Source organism: Leiobunum rupestre, chromosome 2 (assembly GCF_980474605.1).
Source record: "Leiobunum rupestre chromosome 2, qqLeiRupe1.1.hap1, whole genome shotgun sequence".
Taxonomy (NCBI): Eukaryota; Metazoa; Arthropoda; class Arachnida; order Opiliones; family Sclerosomatidae; genus Leiobunum; species Leiobunum rupestre.
The window spans coordinates 78,080,363-78,106,236 of NC_143385.1; the positions used below are offsets into that span (position 1 = coordinate 78,080,363).

At 34.4% G+C, this 25,874-nt stretch overlaps 2 protein-coding genes across 3 annotated transcripts; one reads left to right on the forward strand and one right to left on the reverse strand.

The window, feature by feature from the left end:
* Window positions 1-342: 342 nt before the first annotated feature.
* On the reverse strand, window positions 343-8,918 carry LOC149959079 (uncharacterized). Of its 2 annotated transcripts, none has more exons than XM_090166411.1 (6): window positions 8,768-8,918; window positions 6,809-7,384; window positions 5,338-5,439; window positions 2,273-2,359; window positions 2,013-2,072; window positions 343-1,953 (listed from the first exon to the last, which is right to left on the reverse strand). In XM_090166411.1, coding segments are annotated over exons 1-6 (1,875 nt in total). In that variant the 5' UTR covers window positions 8,769-8,918; the 3' UTR covers window positions 343-904. The 2 variants fall into 2 exon arrangements, with proteins under 2 accessions (XP_090022537.1, XP_090022538.1); XM_090166412.1 differs by lacking the exon at window positions 8,768-8,918 and adding an exon at window positions 7,491-7,601.
* A 244-nt stretch (window positions 8,919-9,162) lies between these two features.
* On the forward strand, window positions 9,163-23,994 carry LOC149959080 (RNA N(6)-adenosine-methyltransferase mettl16). Its single transcript, XM_090166413.1, has 8 exons — window positions 9,163-9,345; window positions 9,469-9,585; window positions 16,469-16,609; window positions 19,764-20,022; window positions 20,680-20,749; window positions 22,701-22,793; window positions 22,851-22,982; window positions 23,548-23,994. Exons 1-8 carry the CDS (start codon window positions 9,276-9,278, stop codon window positions 23,992-23,994), a joined length of 1,329 nt encoding a protein of 442 aa, XP_090022539.1. The 5' UTR covers window positions 9,163-9,275.
* Window positions 23,995-25,874: the final 1,880 nt, after the last annotated feature.

A 25,874-nucleotide genomic window follows, 5' to 3' on the forward strand; every position in this document is an offset into this window, starting at 1 on the left:
TGGGCTGACTGTGGCTCAATGTCATAGGACATTTTGACTGTAAAACCCGAAGGTCAGCCGGCCTTGCCATTTGAGGGCTTTGGCCGTTGTCGGCCCAACTCCAATGTAGTACAGGGGTTTTCTCTATCCAGTGAATATATGTTTCATTTGTATAGCCTAGATGAATACTTCACTCGAAGGAGATAAATTATATACTTCTGCTTGTATGTAATTTAGTGTCAGGACCAAATTCTTAACAGTATATGAACTGAACAGTTATTTGTAGCCATCAATTATTTGAATCTTAGTATGTACAATACAGTATTAAAAAGTGTTAAAGTATTAAAAAAATTAGAGAAAATGAAGGACTACATCTTTTAATGGTTAACATACCCTAAATAACCAAAGACATATCCAATATTTAGGTATGGAAAAATTACACACTAGCGTGCAGTTACATTTACAAATGATGTCATATAAGATTATGACAAAAACTTCATTTAAAAATGAAAAATAATGATATAATGTACAGCAGTCACAAATGAGTCACCAAGAGAATGACTGAAATTGCATTGCTTCCAGATGGTAAACTGAAGCGGTATGATTTATATTAATACCCTGCATATTCAAATAGATGACTTATTGCCTTGGTTCAACTTCACTCAATAATTGCTTGCAAAACTAAAACAATACACTGCTGGTATACAATTAGTTTTCAAAGAACTATTTAAAAAAATTAGAAACAAAATTATGAAACCTAAATGTTAAATATTTGAATTGAATCAACTAAACTACATGAGGAAATAGAAAATATTTGTCTCAAATATAAATTTCAAAATATTTGTGCTTGTGCATCCTGCCAAGTTTTAAGTCACAAAATAATACATTATTTTTTAAAAGAAATGACACTATACACTATTTAATTTCATGTTCTTTGTGAATCTGGAATAATAATTTCAAACTGCCCAGCATCAAAACCAACTTCTGGTTCGCAGTGCATAAGTTCTACAACTTCAGTTACTGCTTGCTCATCTTCATTTTTATCACCTTCCTCATCATCTTCCCCTATCTCATCTTCATCTAAATCCTCGTCGTCATCAACCATTTCATCACCAAGGTCATCTTGCTCTTCCAAGAATTCTTCGTCTCCATTTTCACCTCCAATTACAACTTCTTCTTCTTCAACTTGATTTAATACATCCATATTTTCTGATGCACCACTAGATGATGGTTTATCAGATATAGTTCTGGTTTTTCTCATAAGACCATGAGGTGTTGGCAGTTTGAAGACAGACTGGCATACCCTATATGCAGTTTTACTGCAGCAGTACAGAGACAAAGCGAAATCTTTTGTGCAGTCCGCATATCTAGTGCATGTACTGCTTTTTCCAGGCTCTGAGCACAAAAGTAGTCTAAAGAGATCGTGGGCAGTTTCTGATAAATATGGTTTTGACGCCTTAATGACATTTTCTATGGTTTTTATAGGTTTTCCCCCTGCTTTAACTTGTTTCTGGAGAGAATCCACTTTTCCTTCTAATCTTTTTATTTTGGCTTTAAATGCTCTTGCAGCTTGGTTATACTTTTTACACCTCTGCTGCATAGCACTTATAAGAGGTGCGGTGTTATTGCTTCTAAATGTTTGACTTGGTGTTTGGGTTTGGGAATCTTTTTTCTTTTGTGCTGGTACCACTTTTGCCTGACCACTTAACGGTGCCTTACACTTTTCGCAAAGAGTACCTACCGCATTTGAGCAAGTAGTAGGGGCCACAGCTCTTACTTTACTGGAATAAGTTGTTCGGACAGGTTTAATTTGATTTGGCACAGGGATTGATCCCTGTATCAAAGCCGAACGAATATGAGTTCCACTATTTCTTATTTGGGTCTGAGTAACGTTAGGTCTAAGGCAGCTTGTCATAATTAATGGGGCACCTCCAAGAGCTGGAACAGTAGTCATATTTTGAACTTGAGGTAAACCTAAAAAACAAAAAATCAAATGACAGTACTAAAATGTAAATAAAAAGCAGCTACAAAACCTGTGGATGTAGTAGCATTGGGAATAAATATCAGCTGTGGAATTTGCATTCCTGATTGAGCTAAAATACAAAATAAATAATATTATTAAAATAAAAATAAAATTTTGAAGTAATATATAACTGTTCATATATAGTCATGCACTCAAAAAAGAAGAATGCCCATGTGACTGCAATTACAATTCGGCACAATAAACTTAAACCCCAATATGTAGCACAAAACTACCCTTCAATTCCTTTCATGGGTTTGATTTTCTACTTACGTCTTATTATGCACCTTTGAATGGAATTTGGAGAGAAATTTTGCGCATTTGGCGGAGGCAGTATGACAATTTTCTTTGGACCAGCTCCTTCAATAAAACGGGATAATAAAATTAATTTTTAAGTAATAAAACAGTGCAAAATCTAAAAAATGTTGATGAAAATCTTTTAAGTTAGTACTCACCCAAAAGGAATAAAGTGTTAAGTTAAGGGGTAAAACTAGTGGCTGGGGACATGGGATGCAAAACGTTGTTGGTGGAAGAAAATGTGCCTGCGAGGTAAGCGATTTTCTGAATTAACTAATTTCACCCCTTCCATGGAGAAAGCAAGAAATAAGCTAAAAAACAAGACAAAATTATGTTTGTGCTTAGTTATTGGGAACCTTCCGATCTATTGGCAGTGTTGACCTACTAACATTCTCCTGCCACCATGTGCCCAGGCACTTGCGTTGCCTTTTAACATTTGTGATAAAGAGATAATTTTAGGCATTTATTATTTATTATAATTTCTTGAAAAGTTACAAACGCACTGAATTTTATTTTTAAACTGTCTTTGAATTATGCTGCAGAACTGGCAAATTTATAACTTATTCCTCCGTTCTCACTCCTCATCATAAGGGGTGCTAGTGTGTTTCTCCCCTCACAAGGCTGGTGAATCCCTTTGAGCAAGTGCAAATTTCCTTACTTGACATAGCAATAATTTAGGATACTAATTGCAGTGATTTATTTAAACTAATTATTAGTGCTGAAAATTCTGTTAAACTTAAAATATACTCGCCCACCACTACCCAAAAATGCAGTTTAAAAAAAATGCCAAGCTCTACACATATATTAAATGAATTACAATTTTTTTTTAAACAGAGTTCTTTTCTGTTTGGAAATAAAAATTTCACACAAAAGAACATAACACAATGTTTATATTAAAAAAAACGTGTTTTGAAGCAGCCAGGAATACCAAAGACGTCTTTTTGATTTGAAAGAAACTAGATCTTAGAATCTAATACGCTGAACACTAAGGCCCAACACCAACAGTCATCGTGCAAGATAATCGACTGGCACACTCTATAATGAAGGGATAGAAATGCCTACCCAAGCCTGTAGCCAGACGTTTTGCGTTGTAGAATTTTTTTATTAATCTTTCATGCGCCTGAAGTTATTTTAATTCACGATCATTTTTATTTCCTTATTTGGGTGAATATCAACACACCAATGCATGTCTGATTTAAAAAAAAAATTTGAATACTTTAGACGATACTGAACATTTCTGTGTCGAAATTATTTTGCAAGAAATAAAATAAAGGAGTTACTAATTTTTGAAAGTATCATATTCAAAATTCGACTTAGAACTTATGAAATAATACGACGGAATTTTTACTATTGTTTAAATTTTAATTTAATACCGGACTCCCTTGTAAACCAGATCTTTTTAAGATAAGATCTGAACTGGAATATCCAATAAAAGCTTTTTTCTATTATTATTATAATTAAAATTAACGTTTTCTAGCGTTACTATTACGTTTGTGGTATAATAGGGTAATGCTAAAAAACGTTATTTTAAAAAATTAATATCACAGCGAATTGTAATTTCCGCAAAATAATTTTGACACTGAAATGTTCAGTATCGTCTAAAGTTTAAAAAAAATTAGACATGCGTTGGTGTGTTGATATTGTGCCCCTTATTTAAATCCTCATAAATATATTTTTTAGGTTTTTTTTCATCTAGAGTACTCTGACTTTTAATTATTCAATTGAAATTTATATTTATTGAACCATCTAAAGTTCCAAGATTCTTAAATCTGGCAAAGCAATTCATAATTTTCTGTTATTTCAATATACGCCATCTAAGTACAAACCATAGGAAGAAGGGGGATGCGGCCGAGATTTTACACAATGTATTCTCCAACCAAAAATTTATCCATGAGCTTGACATTTTTGGTTGGAGACAAGAAAATATGCTTTAACCCCTTTACTGGAAATATCTTTTAAAACACCTAAATTGCTACACATCTTCCCTAATGAATGTTTGGAGCATTCCCGGAATATTTATCTTGATGTACCTGTAACTCTTTTTCCTAGATGACTCACAAACTGGTACCCTGAAAGGTTCCGCCAGCGCCCCTCCCCCTATAATATCAAAAAAGTAGAAGCTACGAATACACTCCCTGAACTAAAGCAAGCAAGCACCTAATTTAATACCAATACACCAATGTGCAAAAGTGGTAAGACCAACAAAGAAACTTTATTCGAAAACAAAGTGAGAGAGTTTTTACAACCCATCCTCCTAAGAAACGGCTTGCCAGCTCTACCTTGAAGACCTGGATCTGGCTATGGCCCTACGTCTACTCAAACTTCAATGAAAGAGTGCTGTACATTTCTACACTTCAGCATACCAGTAGTTACTTTTTAATAAAATCATGGGCCAAATAATGATAAATCCAGGACATGACTATGCGAAAAACCCGTCCAACAGCGCTAACACCCGATCACTATTGCCCCCTATTGGGAAAAACGCGCGATCGCGGACCTACGTCATTTTGGGGGCAAATTTTTTAGGGACAGTTTTCAAAAATAATACACGTGGTCGTCGTAGTAAATATCCTGGAATATTTATTCACAGTTATCATATATAGTGTGGTTATTAAAGTAAGTACTTATTTTTATACGTACTAAGTTCATAATTAGTATAATATACATGTATATAATTATTTAATATTAAACATATACTTTCCTAGAATCGTTAAAATTTATCAAAAAATGAGGGGCCAAATATGGCAGGATTTTCGAATTACAACCGCCACTTATTTTCGAATTCCGACTCAGTCATGGAAACTTGCTTGATTTTACCCCCAATTTTTTTTTATTTTTCCTCCTTTTCCCCCCTACTAAAATGGCCGCCTGTGTCTTTTAGTGGACGGCCGATTTAGTACGCGTTAAGGTACCAGAGTCATGTCCTGGATTTATCATTATTTGGCCCATGATAAAATCACATTTCTTAGTTAAAAAGTCTTGAAAAGAAGTTCTTTGGAACCCACTTTATATGTTCAGATATTGAAAACTAAATCACTTACCTTTAGTTTGTGGAATAGCAACCATTGTTGCACCAGTCAACTGGTTAGGTAAAGTCACTGTTGGAATTTGCTGTCGTGTTCCTATGTTAATTGGTTTATTTCCTATAAAAAGTAAAACAAAAACATTTTAGATTACTTGTACGAATAATGATTAATAGTGAAATCTTTAACACTGAAATGGAAATAATTTTGAAGAGATTATATAAAAGACCATAGCACTTTAATACAAAAGGTTTCACTCTAACTCTCTTTCATACCTTTAGAAATGCTTGTTATGACATTTCTTGAGTAGATTACACCTTCAGCAATAAGAACAACGAATTGTGGTTTATAATAAAAGTAGTGAAGTCCGAAAGGTAGGAAGCACTAGCTGGTACTAAACTGGCTTTACATACTTGGAAATGAACATACCAGGAAATTAATTAAAGAACAGTCATTCTCTCATTTTATTTTTTGAAAATTAAAAAATTGGTTTACTAAATTTATTTAATTGCTTGTTAACTCAAGTGCTTAAGTGGGCAAAGAGGAAGGTCATCTTTATTGGAACCAAGCTAGCCAAGGCTTAATGATTTCAGTAATCAATGCTTACCAGGGGGGCACCATGTTCCCAATATGAGAGCCAGAGCAAGACTTTTCTATGAAGTCCAATAGACTTTTGTACATTTTTGGAAGTTAAATAATAAAACACAGATAATGTGATATTTAAAATAGCAAAATTATCCAAAGTTAAAGCTCTCCTGATCCACACAAAGCCCATTTATCTCTTTGACCTGTTAGTTTCCCAAAAGGTTGTGAGTATCTAAACCTACCAAAACTTCATTTTAAAATGGTCACCAGCAAACAAGTTCACTCAAATTGTTTACAGACAGTTTTTTCATTTCATGTTAGAACCAAATAGTATGTATGTTGATGTTAGAACCAAATAGTATGTATGTTGTTTACTCAATAGTGGACATACGTTCACAAATGCCTCACTCACTTGTCAGTGGCGCTGAAGTGGTGAATATTTACAATTTTGATGATTCTTTTCACTTTTTTCATTATACAATAATTTTCTTGGAAAGGAAATAATATCACAAAAAGAAAATCTAAATGTGAAAGGAGACAGGGTTGCCAGTTTTTTCACAATTAAATTCCCTGACTTTTCCAGGTTTTCCCTGACCAACATACGAAGATTTTCCCTGACTTATTTTGTGCCAAGATTTTGCATTTTTTTACCTATATAAAAGTAAAAGTTTCCTATTTGCAACGGAAATTAAATTCCCTGACTTTTGTCTGATTTTTTCCGGAATTCCAGGTACCGTGTCAACCCTGGGAGAGGAGAAAAGATTTGAATTTTAAGGAATGAAATCAGGATGAGCGAGAGAAAAGTGATTTTTATCAAAATTGCCCATCACTGGGTCACTATAGTAGTTTTTTTTTTTTAATTGTTATTGAACAGTAGCTGGTTATGATCTAGATGTGTCCCTACCTTTATTCTGATGATTCAATATGTAAGATTGGAGAATAGTTGTATTTGCTTGTTTAGGTTTGTGTTGTCCTCCAGTTTCTGACACTATCTGAATTTCAGGTTCATCCATTTTCTCTGCTGTAACAATTTCCTCAGATTCTTCTGGTACACTAAGCAAAGCATCTGCAGCATTATCATCATGAAGAGGAACTGCTACTTCATGTTCCATGATGGACACATTTTCCGAGACAGTTTCAGATTTTTTTTCAGATTCACTTTGATTCATATCAGAAACTGATACTTCAGAAGAATCAACATACGTTATAGTAACCATTTGTTCCTCTGCAGGCTGTGTATCTCCTACAGTTGTTACGATGATGGGTTCTGCAGTTGTACTACTGACAGTTGACTGTTCCTCAAATATTTTGTTTGTTACATTTTCTTCATTGGATGAGGAAATTCCTCCACCATCAAATATATTTTCTTTAATATCATTGGTGCTGTCAATGGTGATAGAATTGGCGCTAGTTATAGCTTCCATAAGAATCTCATTCGTGCTCGGCATTGCGCTGCTTATTTCTGTTTTTACTTCTTCCACTGGTAACAAAGATAAAGGCTATTAAAATAATTGTTTCTCCTAAACCAAATTTAAGGTAAGATGTGCGATCTATAAGGAGGTGCCAAGTTTAAAGTTTTAATTAACCTCTGTTTCACACCCTGTGCCAGGCCACTAGAGTTCCTATTGCCCTTTAAACCAAAATTTCCAATATTTTCAAAAAAAGAAAAAAAATTTGTAACAGTTAAAATCTTTTGTTTAAAAAATTTCAAATAGTGTAAGTATAAAAATGTAATTATACAAATTTAATAGTAAATATAATGTTTAAAAACAGTGATATTAAAAAATAGTTTCCAGAATTTTAGTCGAACTAAAATATATCAGTTTTGCAGCCTACCAATGGTGCTACACGCAGATAACTTTTGTGAAAAGTTAGAGCTTTTTTCCAGCCTTTCCATGGTTAAATCTTAGGGAAATAACTCCTTTTATTTTCCATGTACACAAGTTTAAGTTTTTCTCCCTGCGATGATAGGTAGGTAGCAACATTACTCATAGCTAAACTGACCCCCTTTACAGTACCAAAAAGATGGCGCTAGTTGCTTTGGAAAATCACTCCCAGAAATTAGATCATAGATTGTAGTTCGTTATGATTTCCATATTTCACATAGCGCATTAAACTTTATTTTACTATAGTTATTTTTTATTTTATTAAAAACAGTAACGGAACTATGAACTCCCCCCCCCCCCCCCCGTGAAAAACGACTTGGGGACCTTTTAATTAGCACCAATTTTATTCATAAAAGTTTGGGGGCCCCCCCGCGCCGCGGGGTCTGCGGGGCCGCTATTTACGCCACTGATTAAAAAGTTTTTCTAATTTTAAACATTTTCTCTGTTTTCCTGTCTACTTATATTCGTAACAAACTAAAACCATTCGCTCTTATAGCAATTTTTAAAATTATATGAAGTATATTTTTGACATTTTTATTAATAACCCTTTAAAGAATATTAGATAATATAAATTTTAGTTAAAGTCATAACATTTTCGGAAACTAATACTCTCTTTATATGCTTATATACGGTCCCATAAGATGATATAGCATGTTTTTAAGGAAAGATCACATCATTCAACATTTTAATTATCATAATCATGCTATGCTGCTTTTAACAAAACCACCGTGAAGCAAAGACAACATAACAAATATTGTAGGGATTAAAAAATGTCTGAAATTTTGAATTTTTAATTTATCCTCCATATATATTTATATCCTAGTTTTAGAAAGCTATCATTGATCCTCCTTGGCTTAGATGCTTAACAACAATAAACCACACCACATCACATCACATCACTAGGAAATTACAACGTTCTATATATATTTTTTTACATATTTTGAATTATATTTAATTTTAAACAAACATGTACTTACTGTTTCGATAAAACTTTTCCGCAATCAAAAATTACACACGAATGAAATTTAAAATAAACTCGTTATGCCTACTTTACAGCTTTCAAGAATTAGAAGTTCTGATAAATTTTTATCGAATGTGATTGGTTGATAGAAAAAAGACAATACTAAACAGGGCCTGAAAAAGACATGGAATACAGCCCTGTAAACTTTAACAATTATGTATTTTTTGCCTTTGATTCATTTTACATACAATCAAAGAGTAAGATAACCTGTGCTAGTACAATTGAAAACTGATTTTGGTTGATTAGTTGAATTTACTTACGTCTGATTAACGAAAAGTAAAGTTAGGGTCCATTAACCAAGGTACCAACATAGAATGAAAAAAAAAAGTGTCGTCTGCTACCTAACGTTTCCATTGAATTTTAAATTCTGGCAGATTTACGCAAGTGCCCACAAGCATGGTTTATGAAGCGTGGTTTTTTTAATTTTGCAGTTTAGAATTAGAAAGTTAAGTTTTTATTTAAAAATGCACACTCGAAATAAGTACAAAGAGCAACCTAATTTTGAGTTACTAGCCCTGCAAAATCCCGAATTTCGTAAATTTGTAATTAAAGATATTTCTGGCAGAGTAAAAGTGAATTTCAAGGATCCACATGCTTTGAGAAGTTTAACTAAGTGTTTGTTAAAAACAGATTTTGATCTTGAAGTTGACATTCCAGAAAACCATCTTGTGCCAACTGTGCCCCAAAGACTGAACTATTTACTATGGGTTGAGGATCTTATTAACTTATTGCCTTCAAGACAAGAAGCTGTACATCCTGTGGTTATTGATCTAGGTACGATTGTTGATCAGTCATAGATTTTTCACTTTTCATCTTCATTTAAAATTCCTGCTATTAAATTTCCTTTCTTTAGTGTTGTGTTTTTTGTCTTTAGTAGTAACATTGTAATTTTTACCTAAATTGAAAAGCTTAAAGCAACTGTCGGCTTGATCATTGTCACCTGTATTTTGAATAGGCCCTTGTTATTAGAGATGGCCAAAAATCAACCCTATTCTTCGGAAAAAAAAGCGACTTTAATGGAGACCATGGTGCTATCTATTAATGGCCAAGGAAGTTAAATTAAAAATAGCCAAATGATAACGTCTTCAGATAGCCATTGTAGAGTATTATAATTAGACAACTTATACCCTACTTAGTAGACTTTAACCTAAATTATATATCCCACATGAACTATATTGTTACCAATTGCTTTAATTTAAGTTATCGTCGTATTTGCAAACGAGCTAGGGTTACCTATAATTATTGCTTTTTGGGCCAAAATGTAGCTTAACTATCTTGTTTTGATGTTGACGATAGGACGTCAGTTAAAAAAACAGCTACTTCACGTCAAGCCGCGATCAGTTTCCGGAAATGAAGTTGAGCAAACCGTATTCAAGTGCAATAAAAAAGTGAAAGAGTTCAAAATATTACAGGATGTAATACCCATTACTTTGTCCCTTGTTATAGATAAAATATAAATTATTTGTTGTCACTTGTCAAACTTTTGCGGCCCCCTAATACGAGAAAATAACACTTAAAATATTTACAAATAAAATTGATTTTATACAATTTATTTTATAACATTTTAATATTTCTACTTTTTGGTCAATTCCTGTGCAAAATATGGTAGTAGGTAATCATAGTACGTCATACAAAGTTAAGCAAGCAAGATAGGCACAATAAAAGCAGCTTCTACATGTAAGTTTGCGAGCTTCGCGCCAAATTGGTGTGAAGAGACATCTCGATCGCAAAAATAACAGGAAAGCGCTCTGTTTATTTTGCGAGAGGTCTATGGCAGTCACTAGCCGCCGAAAAGCTTGCTAAAACAATGGCGGAGTGTAGTACGCAAAGAGCTCGGGGAAATAAATTGAGAAGTAAACGCTTTTTACCTACTTTAATAAGATAAATAATACAACATGATAGGACAGAATTTTTAAAATTATTAAAATTTTAGGTTCTAGCTCATTATCGCTATGTTTTTGTCAAATTATTACCAGAGCAAAGGCCTAACCACAATCACAATTTACGAAATACTGAAATAAGCCAGCCACTCTTAGCAACTTTGCAGGTAAGAGTAAATTATAAAAGGGAATCTTATAAATTACTACTTTGTGTGTGTTCTAAGCCTTGGTTTATTTATAGATCCTTATTTGCTGTTAGTGTATGCAGTGGGTTTATTTATTTAGTAAAGAAATCGGTAACGAAGCTAGCGTATGCTTATATGTGGCTGTACAGTGTATCACAATGGACGTATAGTTACAGGGTATTAATTTGAACAACAAAAACTTACAGAACAGAAATAAAAAGGGTATTTACGGTACGACGAGTTAAAAGGGTCATTCGAGACTAGAGTAAAACAGAAAGCACAGATTAGAGCATTATTATTATTATTATTATTGAGTGGGGTGGCAAGCCAAACACTTCGACCTAAGGTCCATTGTGCATCCCCAAACTGGTTGACTTAAGTAAGTCCTATTGCCGACATAAAGCTTAAAATCTGCCCGGCCGTGATATTAGAGACGTCATACGTCTCCAACCGATGCATACCCAAATGCTCAAACCTCTGGGCTGCATAGTAATCGCAGCTACAGAGTACATGTGAGGCAGTTTCCTCCTCAGCTAGACAAGATCTGCAAATCGGGTCATCACTGACCCCAATAAGCGTTAAATGTCTGTTAAGATGGCAGTGACCTGTAAGTAGGCCAGTAACAATCCTAATACTGGACCTAGAGAGCGAGAGTAATTCTCTAGCTCTCTCCCTAGATGGGCCAAGAGTGAACTCTTTGGCCTGCCTTTGACCCTCAATTTCAGACCATTGTCCATTGTCTGAGTTGACGATCCGACATAAACTTGGAGATTAAGCCGCGTACAAGTCCTCGGGAGATGGGGAGAGCAGGTTCTGGACCAATGAACCCAGCCCTCGCACCTTCCTTGGCCAAGGCGTCGGCCCTTTCGTTCCCAAGATGCCCCTTATGCCCAGGTACCCAACAAAGTTGAACTTTATTGAGCAACCCAAGAGCGCAGAGGAGATCTAAGCAGCTAAAAACCAGTTTAGAAATAATACTATACTGGCTGAGAGCTCTAAGAGCAGCCTGGCTATCTGAATAAATCTGGATAACCTTCCCATGATACCCCTGATTAGAGCATAAATAATGATATAATGGGGAAAACGTAAAAAAAAGGGAGTAAAAAGATAAAAGTTAAACTAGTTGGTCAAGTTTAGGTCGCACAATCTTGCGAAAAGAGTGTCGGAGAGCATAACGAGTGTCACAAGAGAGAACATCAGCTGGTAGAGTTCCACAGATCAATTGTTCGGTGGGAGAAATGCCATTGGCGCTGGGATGTGCTAGTCCTAGATTTAAAGATTTTAGCATCGTGCCCCCGGGTTCGACGTAGCAAGTCAAATCGAAAGAAGGAGTTTGGGTCAACTGATGAGGTACCATGCCACAGACTCCAAAGCTGTATGATATCGTTCACGACATGTCTGAGTTTGGGGGTATCAAGATGGAGTGCAGCGTTGTGGTCTTCTGGTGATAATTGTTCAAGGCTGCGAGTCAGTTTGGTAAATCGATTGTAAGCTTTCCTAAGGCTATCTTGATCGCCAAGTAGAGAAGGCCTCCACACTTCTGAGGCGAAGTTTATATGGGGAAGATCCAGCGACGTATATGTAGTGCGAATAAGTCATGGGGACTGAAAGAAGTTCAGTCTGGTGAGGCCCATGAGGGAATTGATCTTTTTTACAAACCTTGGAAGAATGGTAGCTATAGTTCAGGCTAGTGTACATCCAGATTCCTAGGTCCCGAACAGGAGAGTCAACCTTAGGAAGCGGGATACCATTTAGTGTAAAGGTGGTAGAGGGATTGGGTTTACTGAGATAGAGCACGCAACTCTTCTGGATGTTAAATAGCATGTGATGGTTAATAGTCCAAGTGGATATGGCATTAAGGTCTTCTTGGAGGAGAAGGTCATCTTGAGCCGTATCCGCCGGATGGGCTACTTTGGAGTCATCCGCAAAGAGGTACATACGAGAGTGTGCAACAACATCGGGCAAAGAATTGAGAAAAGAATTGGTCCTAAGACACTCCCTTGAGGAACCCCACTCATGGGAGTTAAGGCACATGACTAATGAGTCAGTAAGGACATGGTGAATTGGTTCAGTGTATCAAAGATCTTTAGCTATCAACCAGCGTTTATACCAATTTATCTACCAAGAAGAAACATTACCTCCGGTAGACTAGGAGTTGCGATAAAAGATGTATTGGAATATTCAAGTTTATTTGGCATGCATCAAGAGTTTACCGAGCCAATTTGTGAAGTGTTTGTCAGTTAATTGTACATGCTTATATCATTTGTTACAATTTATACCTTGTCTAGGCTATGTAAATGCCAGACAATTAGGTAGAACAACAACTTCTATCAAAAAGCAGGACCATGTAAATGCCAGACAATTAGGTAGAACAACAACTTCTATCAAAAAGCAGGACCATGTTTTTACGTGTGATCAATATAGGATATTCAGCTAGAAATTGCTTTAGACAATTAGCAATTTTTGTACACTCGTGAAATGGCTGTTTTTTATTTATTTTGTTAAGATATAAAGTTTAATTAACTTTGACAAATTAATGATAACGATTAACAAACTAATATGATGTTATTTATTCTATAGAAGATGTAAGATATTAGGTGTTGCTGGATTATGGTGGCATATAATGTAGTTGGAGTAATGTGTATAAGCTAATGGACCCATGTAGATTTTAGAGAACAGCTGAGTTAGTTAATGCGCACCCACTGAGGCATGAGCATGTTTAGTTCCCTTCTCCGCATGGAGTGTTTAGCAAGTTTAGCCTAACATAAGCCTGTTCTTTGTATATGATGTATTTATATTTTTAACTAGTTTTTAATTAAAACAATTAATTAATTCTTAGTCAAGCATCTTTTATAATTTCCCCAACATATTTATTTTATAACTAGATTTATTTTAATTGCTATCAGCTAAGTTTTGAAATAAATATTTTCCCAAAAGCCAAATGATATGGCTCATTTTCTAACAGAGAACTCTTTTCGGAAAATGTTGGCTTAAAACAGTAATGAATCTTATTTTCATTCGTTATTTTATTGGTGTACAAACCATATTATAAAAATTTATTTTTAAAATAACAAAACCATTAAAGTGTGTAATAAATGCAACCAATCTAATAAATAATAAGAGTAAGAAAATGATATAATTAGAGGGAACAAATTTTCATGCACTATTTTATTGCTTTAAAAAAGATTTTGGATAAACTCATTCCTCAGAAACTGATTTGCTGCCTTTCGTGACTATATTATATAATATTATTTTAATAAAATAACGAATTTATCTATAAAAATTATAAAACCTAATAATTAAATTAGAGTAAGAAAATTATTAATTAGAAGAGCCAGGCTTTCATCGTCAAAATGCAAGCTAACCATAACCATGTGATAGCTTTTTGCGTCAAAATCGAGCTCTCTTATAGGTCCGTGACTTTGGTATAAAAATTTGGAAAAATAACAGCGTCGATTGTGAGGATCGCAAAATAAACAGCTCGCTAAACTGAATCGCTAAATTGCGATCCTGTTAAAATTAACAGGAATCGCAAAACGTCTCTGCACCAGGCGCTAAGATTGTGCACTCATGAACCATGGCCTTTCTTCAAAAAGAGTACCAATTATCAAATACAAATTTTATACATTTGGAATGTATAATATAGTTTTACATACCTTGAATTTGAGTTGAGTAACATATTTACTGTCATCTAGTCTTACTAAAGCTGGTTACACAAACGCAGCCCATCCAAGTTTCTCCCACAACCTAGAATATTATTATATGTTTGCACTTTTAGATGGTTTATTTTAATATAATTTTCCCAATACCGTAATAATTATTGTTTCCTCTGTATACTTTTCAACACTTGGGTCAAAACTGTCAAATTACACCTTAATTTGAAGCCATGGGACTGTTGAATAAATATTTCTAAGTAATTATAGACTAGAAAAATGTTGGTTATTATTATTTATTATTATTATTATTATTATCTTTTTAAATACCTTAAGCACTTGACAATAATTTTTCTCTTGAAAATAACATAACTTGTGAATACACGATAACAAACAAGTTTCCGGAATTTCCGGTGTTGTACTAGATATGACAGATTAGTTTTTTCCCATTACTCTTCCCCATCATCTGGCAATATGTCTAACTTAATTCCACCGATAGGGAATAAGGTGGATTTGGTCTAGCCACGTACTGCTGATACCCTTATGATGTAAAAAAAATATTTTTGTAAGCCTAGTATCAAAAAAGTGGTTGGTCTTGCTTTATGATTTATGTTTGTAATTCATTAAATTGATGGAAGTTTGAGGATTTACATAAATTATTTTTTTATGGTAATAGTTACAGTACATGTAATTTTCTGAATCAAAATTTATTTCTATAAGTTGTAATAAAGTAGAAAGCTGTAGTTATTGCCAAGTTTACAGCAAAAGTTTTTGTTAGTAATAAAATCCCTGTTCACTAAGGAGGATTGCAAATTTATCGCCTTACACTGTTCTTAGATATATTTCTGTCATCTTGTGAGGCCCTAAATGGGTTAGAGTGTGCAATAAGTGGTGGCTTTACCAGGTATTCGGGGTCCGGCTCTTGTAACGCATAGGGGCGGTGGAGCACTGGGAGATATTAGCTCTGATCAAATGGTCTTATCTCCACCTCCAACTGGAAACTGAGTCTCTGCTCAGGCTAACGGAGAGGGTCCAGGCAAACTGGTCACCTCTGAGGATTGGGTAGCGTGCTGTGGGGGGGGGGGGGGCTCGCTATAAGGCACAGTGGTCCTGTTTCACGGCCTTTTGGAGCACACTGGGATCTCCGGTGCCAACTCTGCCAGATTATGTGGACCGCTGTGTGCCCTTTAGGAACCCTTTCTGAAGGGTATGACTCTTAACCTATGTAAGTAGGGTGTCAGCTGGAACTGCTATAGCATCCATTCTTAAACCCACTGCTGTATGCGAAGTGTGGGGGATGGTCGTCCCATTGTTGCACCTTCTGCTGGGTTGAGTGGCTTGCATCAAAGGTGTGACCATCAGTAGTAGGGTACTACTACCCATGCTGGATTTGTCACCTGTATGGGCTTGTGGACACTGGAATATGGCACTATGATGATAGACCTCCAGTGGTGTGACTTTCATCTTACCAGGTACACTGGGCTATAAATTCTGACACTAAGAAATTTTAGTCTCTATGGTTAATGAATAACATTTATTGCTGAATATTCCATGGGCAACTGCCTTTCAATTATTTTGTATTGAATGTTTTCTCATACATATATCTTCATGCATGACACGTACTATACATTCAATAAATTTCAATTCCAAGTTTGTGCTAGGGTAAGTCAGTTGGGTTGGTATACATACTAGTATAACATCACCTTTTTTTTCTTGTTCCAATTGCAAGACGAACTTTGACTGTATCCATTAGCCTTCCAACTAAAAAGCTTCTAAATTCATCCATTCGGGCAAATGGATAAAATTATATTTAATTGCTGATTTTTTTAGTCATCAGTAGTCTAGCTACTTTTTAACCTACCTGAATAATTATAATTTTCCAGCTGTAACAAACCAACCTAAAACTTCTCCAATCATCCTAGTCCTTATATAATTTTAGGGACTGGCCCTTGTTGCATATTTCCGTTACTAGGATGTAAAACTCAACACTGGGATTTTATAGCAACCGAAAGTAATGATGAAGGATACGAATGGGCCAAGAAAAATGTGGAAAAAAATGGATTAAATGAAAAAATCAGAGGTAAATATTAGATTTGTAAAAAGATAGCTGATTCTATAGAGGTAACTAAGTATAGCACCATCTTTCTTGGCTTTGCCCTTTAACCACAATAGCATATGTAACATAATTACTCATAAGTATGCCACTGTACCTTTATTCCATTCAAAAATATTATCTAACGGTTTGTTTCACCACGAACCAGTAAAAAGGTGGACTACGTTAGATTTAACCTTTTTATTCATCCTAGTAATTTTGGGAGTCACACTATTGGCTACTAACATAATTATTGAAGCCAATGGAAAACCTCTAAATTGAGAATTAATTTTTGCGTCGGAATTTTAGTCAGCCCAATGTAGCTTTATTGAAATTTATAAACTCGCTCGGTTTGTGCGAATGAAGTTAAATAAAGAGTAGTTCAGAAAAGAAAAGGTTGGGGAAAATGACCAATACGGTTCAGTTCAGAGATCGCTTTCCGAAAATGGAACAAGTCGTTGAAGTGGGATATTCTACCAGCGTTATTAAAACCCATACCAAGGAAGCCTAGAAGAATTAGGCCTAGGCTCAAAAGAATCTGCAAAGACTCCAACCTTGTAGATGCCCCAGAATAGCTCAACCTGAATTTCAACTATTTTTATTTAATTTAATTGCATTAACAGCACTTAATAGTAAATTTGTAGTTCATTTTAGTTCCTTAGCGTTGGTTATTCAAACCGGTTTGTTTACTAAAATAATGGAGATCTCTTAATCAGAAGTAGAGCTAATTGTGCGTTTGCAAAATTGGCATTTGAGATTTGATGACGTCAAATATTACGTAGGGTATGGATGATGCAATATCTGTGAAACAAACCGCTAGTGAAGAAATAGAGCTAGTGGCATACTTATGAGTAATTATGTTACATATGATAATAGTATTAAACTATTTAAATTTTTGTACACATCTTTTATCCTGTGAGGTAGGGGCTCAAAATGAACCTCATCGTAGAGCATGTCAGATGGATACTGAATCAAAAATAACTTTTAAAAATGATTACATTTAATATGGTGATAAAAAACATGAGCATATTTAATATTAGAGTATTACAAATTGGTGATTTTAAAAACTCCAATTACGAAATCTTAGTGCTCTCTCCTTCAAAACTGACCAAAATAGAAAGTTTACTGTGTATTTTAGAAGTACATAATTCAAGATGCGTAAAGGAAGTTTATAGTCCCTTTGAAAGACCAGTAGCGGCGCTAAGGTTTTTTCACAGGTGGGCTTATTATTTTGTGGCCCTTAGCGGGAACCTTGGATTGGCCATATTTCGCAAAAGTGGTGAAATCGAAAAAACCCAATATTTTCCAGCAAGCGACAAGTGCAAGGTCATTTTATTGTTGCGGCTCTCGTAGCGTTTACTGGACTCCTACTGACCTTGTATCTGACCTGGAGGTGCAACAAAATTTTTGAATTAAATAGAGTTATTGAAATAAGAGTCCTAATTTTATACGGGGAGGTAAAATAGTAGAATAACCCCTCCCTACGTTTGAGATAAAGTTGTGTGGGGCCCATTTCTTGGAACCCGCTCGGTCGGCGAAGATAAGAATCGCCTTTGTTGGTCGCCGTCCTAAGTGCTCCCCTTTCCCCCACGTAATTGCCATCAGGGAGCCCCCAACCTTTCTTTTTAATCCTTTCTTCCAAAAAAATACCGTGCCGATGGTCAAATCGCCAAATGTCTAAGTTTCTCGGGAAAAATATTTCACCTTGTGTGTTGACGAATTTATGACTTTGTTTTGAAAGTGTACGCTTAGGTTTTTGTGGGAATATTTTTGCTTGTCAGGGGATTTTACTTTTGATATAATTTATTAGTGTATTTTGGTGGGTTAGTAATTGGGGTAATTGCCAAGCCAACTGCCAAGCCATGATGAATAAGCCATAAAGCCATCTTCCGAATAACTTTTAAAATTTCTTAGTATCAGTTGTAAATCACAAATAATTGTAGAACTCTATTGTAACAACTCGTAATTTTTGGATTGGGTAGTATAAACTCCACCCATGGTCAGCGATTGGGTCACCCACACGTGACCCAAGATTCCCGGATGAACCTTGACATCAAAACCAGGGAACTCTGTGGAAAATGATGATTATTACCTTTACTTGTCTCTCAGTCCGGAATCTCAACTAAAGCTCAATTTACAGTGTTCCTGAAAATTAAAACCCTAGTATGGGGCTTGGACCTTAGGGTCAAATGTTCGTTTAAAAAGAGTTCGTAGTTGAACCATATAAATATCAGTTTTCGCTCGTAAGTCGCGCTATGCACAAACACCACCTGTCTCGTTGTCAGAGCCATTGTTCGTCGCTGCTATCTTCAATCGTCTAGTCTTCCTCTGTGGCCAACTGTACTCAACTCTTCAAATTCCGTTTCCGAAGGTGACGCATCGGCGGTCGGTACCAACAATTGTGATAAGTACAATTATAAGTTTTACATGGCTGGCTTGGCAAATAGTTTTTATAAGATTTTACTAGTATCGGTTTAATGGTTTTGTATAGTAGTAGTGTCGGGGTTTATTTTAATGAGGGTTTGGAATGATGATGCATGTGGGTTGGGATTGTCTGGGATTTGCACGTTATTTGTCAATATTGATTGAAATTGTTTAGGTGCTTAATATTGTATTTGTTTAAGAGTTTAATTTGTGTAATAAATGACCATTGGCATGGTAATTTCTCGCAAGTCATTTACCTCTTAACATTAGATAATTCGTGGTCGTCGATTAAATGACAGCGGTTAGCTTGGCGCACCAAGAGAGGTGAGTTTAAACCGTTGCAGAGGGGACACGTGCATGCCCGGGGTATTTCCCTAAATTCCCTTTTCTTTCTATTGGCCATTCAACTTTCTCTCAATTTCCGCTCCCTTCCTCCCGAATCTGTTTGTTAATGGTCTACTATCTTCTTGAGTAAACAAATTGATTTTGAAAGATTTGTTTTCCAGAAATACGTTTCTTAGCAATAATACAAATTTCTAGAGATAAAAAAAATTCATAAATTCAAATATGTGGCCCTTTTAATATAAATATGTGGCCCCTCTCAGAAATGCAGGGGGGCTAAAGCCCACTTCAGCCCACCCTTAGCGCCGCTACTGTGTAAGACACTTGTAGTTTCTCTTTCTACAATTGCTGACTCACGCTTCATTTTCTTTTACAGTTATTAAAGTTAATAAAGATTCTACCCTATTGCAATTGTTAGAAACGGAAGATGGAAATTTTGATGCTACAATGTGTAACCCACCTTTTTTCTGTGATGAAATTGATGCAAATTGGGAAAAAAAGTCCAGGTCAAAGAAACGCCCACCCCCAAACAGTGTTAATCCTGCTCATATTGAGGAAATTGTGTATGAAGGTGGAGAGGTGGCATTTGTTAAAAAAATAATTTCTGACAGTCAAGTTCTCAGAGATAAAGTTAGGTGAGTTTACTAATTAATTGTCATTTGATACAAAAATAATGTAATATTTTGACTTAAAGGCCCACATGGCACATACGTGAAGTCAGTCTACTTCCAGTTAAAATACAGAGTAAATCTAAAATCATGAACTTGTACTTGAAAGTTTTTAAAGATAATACAAGACTGCATTTATTTAGGGAGAATAACTATGTTGAGACGATTTTTAGCATTGTTTCCAATCTCCCACAGGCTCAAAAAAAAGGTAAGCTGCTTCCACTTCAAAAAATAAAATTAGGCTATTATCTCATTAGTTCCACAGAACTGATGTCTTCTGATATGCTTAAAAACACATGCCATTGATGTTTTAACTACCTCGTGCCATGCGTCTCTACATAGTCATCCTCCCTAAGTATAAATAAATGACTGATAAAGAATTGAGTGTATTACATATTTTCATAAAATATTTCGGTTTCTGAAGTTTTTGCATACAGTTTGTTAAATAAATAATTATTTCCCTTTTTTGAGCATTACCAAATATCATAAATATCTTACTTATTGTTAATGCATCACTTTGTTGCTATTCCATGAAAAGCCAAAGTGGTGCTTTCAGGAAACTACCCTAGCTTCAAGTGTTAAGTTTTTCAACAATGAAATGTTACCATGGTTTCAATCTTTTAGAATCTACACGACTATGCTGGGAAAGAAAAGTAGCATGAAGGAAATAAAGAAGTGCTTGTCTGAACAAAAGGTAATTATCTAGCATACTGTACTGTTGAGTATTGTAGTTATTTTACTCTTAAGCAGTAAGAGCCTTTGCAACGGTTGGCTTGATTCATAGTGCAAGCATTACATTATCACTCATGTCTTGGGACGTTAGGGGTGCTGCTCTTTGAAATTTCATATTTTAAATTATTTAGAGACAGATTTTGCTGCATAAGTATTAACGGGCTACAAAAGTGGTGGTTGGAATGGAGAAGACTATGTGGCAGAACTTTCTCAAACCGTACAGTGACACTGAAGCCTAATTCTTTTTCTATAACATGTTATGAAAAGCTAGTTCAATGAGTGTAATTTATCAATCTAGATCCTGCTCAAACCACTTTATAGTTCTTTTAATAAGCTGATTGAAAAAGTTTTGTTCAGTTTCAAATTTTACATTCAAGGTAATATTAAATATTGGTGTCATATAGTGTGACTATCACTTACATGATCTCTGAAAAATTGAATTGAGTCTATTCTTGTAGTATGTAACTTCCTCATCTGCTTATTAGACCAAATCATGTGTAACATAATCCCTCATAAGTATGCCTGTATAACATTTCCATAGAAAAAATTTCAATGAGACCTTGTTTCACATGGAACATGCAATAAGTGCAGGGTTGGCTGGTTTAAATCATGGTTTAAACTAAGTAATTTTTTTAAAAAGACCAATTGTTTTTTTAATTAACTAAAAATTATTCCAAAATGTTTGTACATTTCCTATATTTTAAATACCTTCCTATAAATTCAAAGAACAATCCGTACCCTTCTTCATCCTATATTTCACTTCATTTTAGCTACTGATTTTCGATTAGAATCCTTATTTTTGCTTATGGGTTTTCCTATATTTTCCTTAAAATTTTTTTCTTTAATATTTTAAAGGCATTTTCCTGGTCACCCTGCATTTATACAAATGTAAAAAAACGGTTTTTTACCCCAACCCTGAATAAGTGGATTGCAAGACACTAGCTTTAGATTGGCCAAGCCAGGCATACGCAAGCAGTTTTCACTAACTACCATTCCATCAGCAAACTCAATGACCCGTATTTTGTTCCAAATTTGGAAGTGATGTAATTTACGTCATACTTATGTTACATCTTGGCCAATATATAACACATTAACTGAACATTTTTTTTTAATTACAACAAAACTCAATGGTTTGCATCAAAATATACTTTTACTAAAAATGTGTTGGTTTTCCCATGCCTGACGAGAAATGGGAAAGCAAGTACAAACGCCTGAAGCTTAAGTAGCTGGGTGTGAACCTGTCCATAACTTTATCTTCATAAATGTATAATTTATCTCCATTAATAATTACCCTATTGGTGTCTGATGGACATCACCTTTCCATGCACGCTATTATTAGACTACCGGTGATAGGGGATGATATGATATCCTAGGTGCACTGGTATATAAAATATTGACGCAAAAGTTTGTGGCATACTTCCGGAAGGAGATCTGACTGGCGACCAGCGTAGCGAAATACGCTCACAGTTTTTCTGAAACTAATTATTAAAATTACATCATTAATTACTGCAAAAGACCTCGAAATAAGAACAAAACAATTAAATTTAGTACACTGTTCATTACTTTCTACACTAACTATGCCTGGCAATGATAAGCTAGTAACGGTGAGAAAAAGGCCTACAAACTAACAACATAATAAATCAAAACCATTTCTCGGAAATGAAGTAGACATACTGCGTCATGACAAGTACAAAGTCAAATGATTAACACTCGCTTTGAGTATGTATGAAATAATTTTCTTTTATTGACACTAAATTGTGTTATCTTTGGCATTGTTGTTTGTAAATTTTGAGGAATATCCCTCTGTAAAGTTTATTTATAATTAAATAGACTTGAACAGATTATTATTATTATTAAAGTAGTTACTGTCTTACCATTTATAATACGTTTCTCATTCTTTTTTATTTCTGTAGGTTTCCAATTTTACATTTACAGAATTTCATCAAGGAAAAACAATGAGGTGGGGTGTAGCCTGGTCATACATTCCCAACTTATCATTTCATAAAGTAAAGTATTTAAATGCATTTCTGTGAACAAAACTTAACTATCAAATAAAATTGTAGATTCTTAAAGCTGAACTTAAAGTAAAAAAGTCACTTCCAATATCATTTTTCATACCTACCAATGTGGCTAGTGTTGATTATTCTATTGATGCTGTTTCACAAAAACTTTCAACATATTTTGATGATTTAAAGGTTTGTGTAATTCAGTTTCAATTTACTCTTTAAGACATTTTGCATTTCATGGTTCTCAGAGTACATTCCAAAAGTAGTGCTTACCATGTAGGTGTGCAAAAAGAAATTACTTTTTAGTAAATTATATTTTCAATGTGTTTTTATAAAATATGGAAGGTCACTAGCTATAGTTATTGAAGATATAGAGCACACGCTGCAAGTCGATAAAGATTTTGGAATTTGAAGTTTACATGTGAAAAGTGCGTGCCAATGAAGTACTATAAAGCTTAAGCTCGTGGCGCAGAGAAAAACATTTTAAAGTTGAAATTTTTTGTTTTATTTTATGCAAACACCTATTCAACCATTGTTAAGAAAAAAGATACAATAGGTTGAACATCACTTCAATTAGATATAGTTAATACAATTATGAGTCATTTATTTTTAATTTTAATCCTATCATGAGAAAAAATAAGCTAATCCCAAGATTTCCCACTTACAAATTTTTAGTAATAACCCTAGAGGTTCATTGTATAATGAAAAGAAATTGTTAGTTGAAGTTAAATTCATCTTGAATTTCAAAATGTAGTTGAACTATGCCACTGTAAGTGTAAGTGAAGTTCAGAAAACATGGGAGTTAAGAGCGAATGAAAATACTTGGTCACATCAAAGAAGAAAGAGGAGAGAAATGGCGAGACTTGAACAAATTGCACAGACAGAAAAAGTTACATCTCTGTTCGAACAAGCTGGTACACCTCAGTCTAGCAGTGGAACTGGTGGAATTGAAACTTCTTGTGCCAATGGTTTAGAGTCAATTAAGAAGAGAAAGTTAAACATGCAGGATCAAATCACTAATTCTAAAAGAAATTGTTTAGATAAACCTCAAATGTCAAAAGACACAAATTTTTTACATTGTAAATTAACTTTAAAATTTGTTGCAAAAAATTTGGTTATTGAACTATTGGCAGAACCCGATATGTCAAACAAAGAAGTATTACAACAGATAATGCAATATTTTAAAAATAAACTTTCTTAAATGTTTTTCATTGCAATTATTTATTTCCTAATAAATCACAAGCATGTTGTTGCAATGAAGTGCAACATTGTATATTTACATTTGGAAAATTAGTTTGATTATCATCTTTGGGTGAAAACAATATTCCCAATAGTTAAGTGTTGCACGTACCCCTCCAGAACATATGGAATTATATTGAATTTTTTTATACAGACCTTCCACAAGCTCCTGAATAGTCACCACCAGATAAATCTTCCTCTAAGATAAAATTAGAGTTATTTATTAAAGCACAGTTTCAATGAGCGTTAATGAAAAACTCGTCAATGACAGATACAATAGGGATTTAGCTTCTTGGAATTTTTTGGCTTCTAACATAAACCAATGATGTGCAAAAATATTACTTATAAATAAAAAAAAATTCTGAAAGACTTGTTTTAAAGAATTTTTGCTTAAGGTTATTATTACTTTAATTGTATATTGATATAAAAATTAGATAAGCAATACCAATACTTTAAGATAGCGTACTGGCAGAACAGGATGTTTTTACCCCAAGAAGATTTATTACCTGACTTTAATCTGGATTATTTCTTAATACATAAATTCAATTTAATTGATAAGGTTCAAAAATTTAAAAAAATGGAAAGATAGACAAAAATAACAATTTTTTTTTTAAATTTATATCTGTAAATAATTTAAAAACAATAAAGCTAGTACACAGCTATCTTTTCTGTTTTGTGAAGTACAGTAGTGAGAGATCTGTTAAATTTTGGAGAAGCGAAAGAGTTCCTGTGATTTCAAAGCTTGACTATACACTATGCTTTTAAACGCCATTATATATCTAGTCAATTATCCCTGCCATGGTAGCAATGCTGCAGAAGTTGAAGTACAAAAGATCCATACCAAAATCAAGGGGCAGGCGGAGGCAGGGCTCCCACCAGGTCCCTAAAATACCTAAAAGCCCCTACTTTTTTTCGAAGTCCCTAAACCACCCTAAAATCTGAATTTGGTCCCTAAATCCCCCTATTTCTAGTAAATTTCCTGAAAAGTACCATCGGCTTATAATATTAAACCATAATTTTATCGATTCACGTTTATAGCTATAATTAACTAAATTAGGTGGCACCACGAGCTCTGCTAAATTGAAATATTCGGTAAAATTCATAATGAGCCTCCCTGTCTTAAAGTTGAACTATATCTGAGTATATCATTTTGAGTAAATAAATATTAACTGTATAAATTAACTAACTAATCTAACCTAACTAAAAAACCTATTGAAAAACTCATCTAACCTAACCCTAACACTAAAGCTAGCCGTGCCAGTGGCCCCTACGATTCATAAGTAATTACCCTGCAAAGCCTAAATCACACGTCATTCCTCTCGACAGGGGCATACGCGAGACCGTTAAAACAAGTTGTCCCAAGGTATGAAAATGGCCTATTAAAACTAAGTAAGTTTTAGAAATATCCTATTTTAAAAGTAATTTTTGTAAAAATTTAAGTTTAAATAATTCTCCATTTTTTTAATAAAATGGTCCCTATTTGGTTCCTACTTTTCAAAATTTTGTTCGTATTTCACCCTATTTCTGACCTGAAAAATCCCCTATTTCTCAATTTGTTTTCAGATTTTGGTGGGAGCCCTGCGGAGGATACCCTTGGAAATCCAGTGGTAATTATCAACAATGTTGTGAAATAAATGTAATCAGAATGTTCAAATTGGCTGAGATCAAGACTACAAAGAATTTGTTTGAGGATAAAAACACCCCTAAAAGCGTAGTAAATATCTTAAAGCGGATGACGGAATTCTTAAAAATGTTCTTAAATTTGAAAACTGGACGAATCTTGAATATTTGCCCATTAGTTTTTAATACATTAAAAAAAATTTTAATTTTATTGAAATAAAA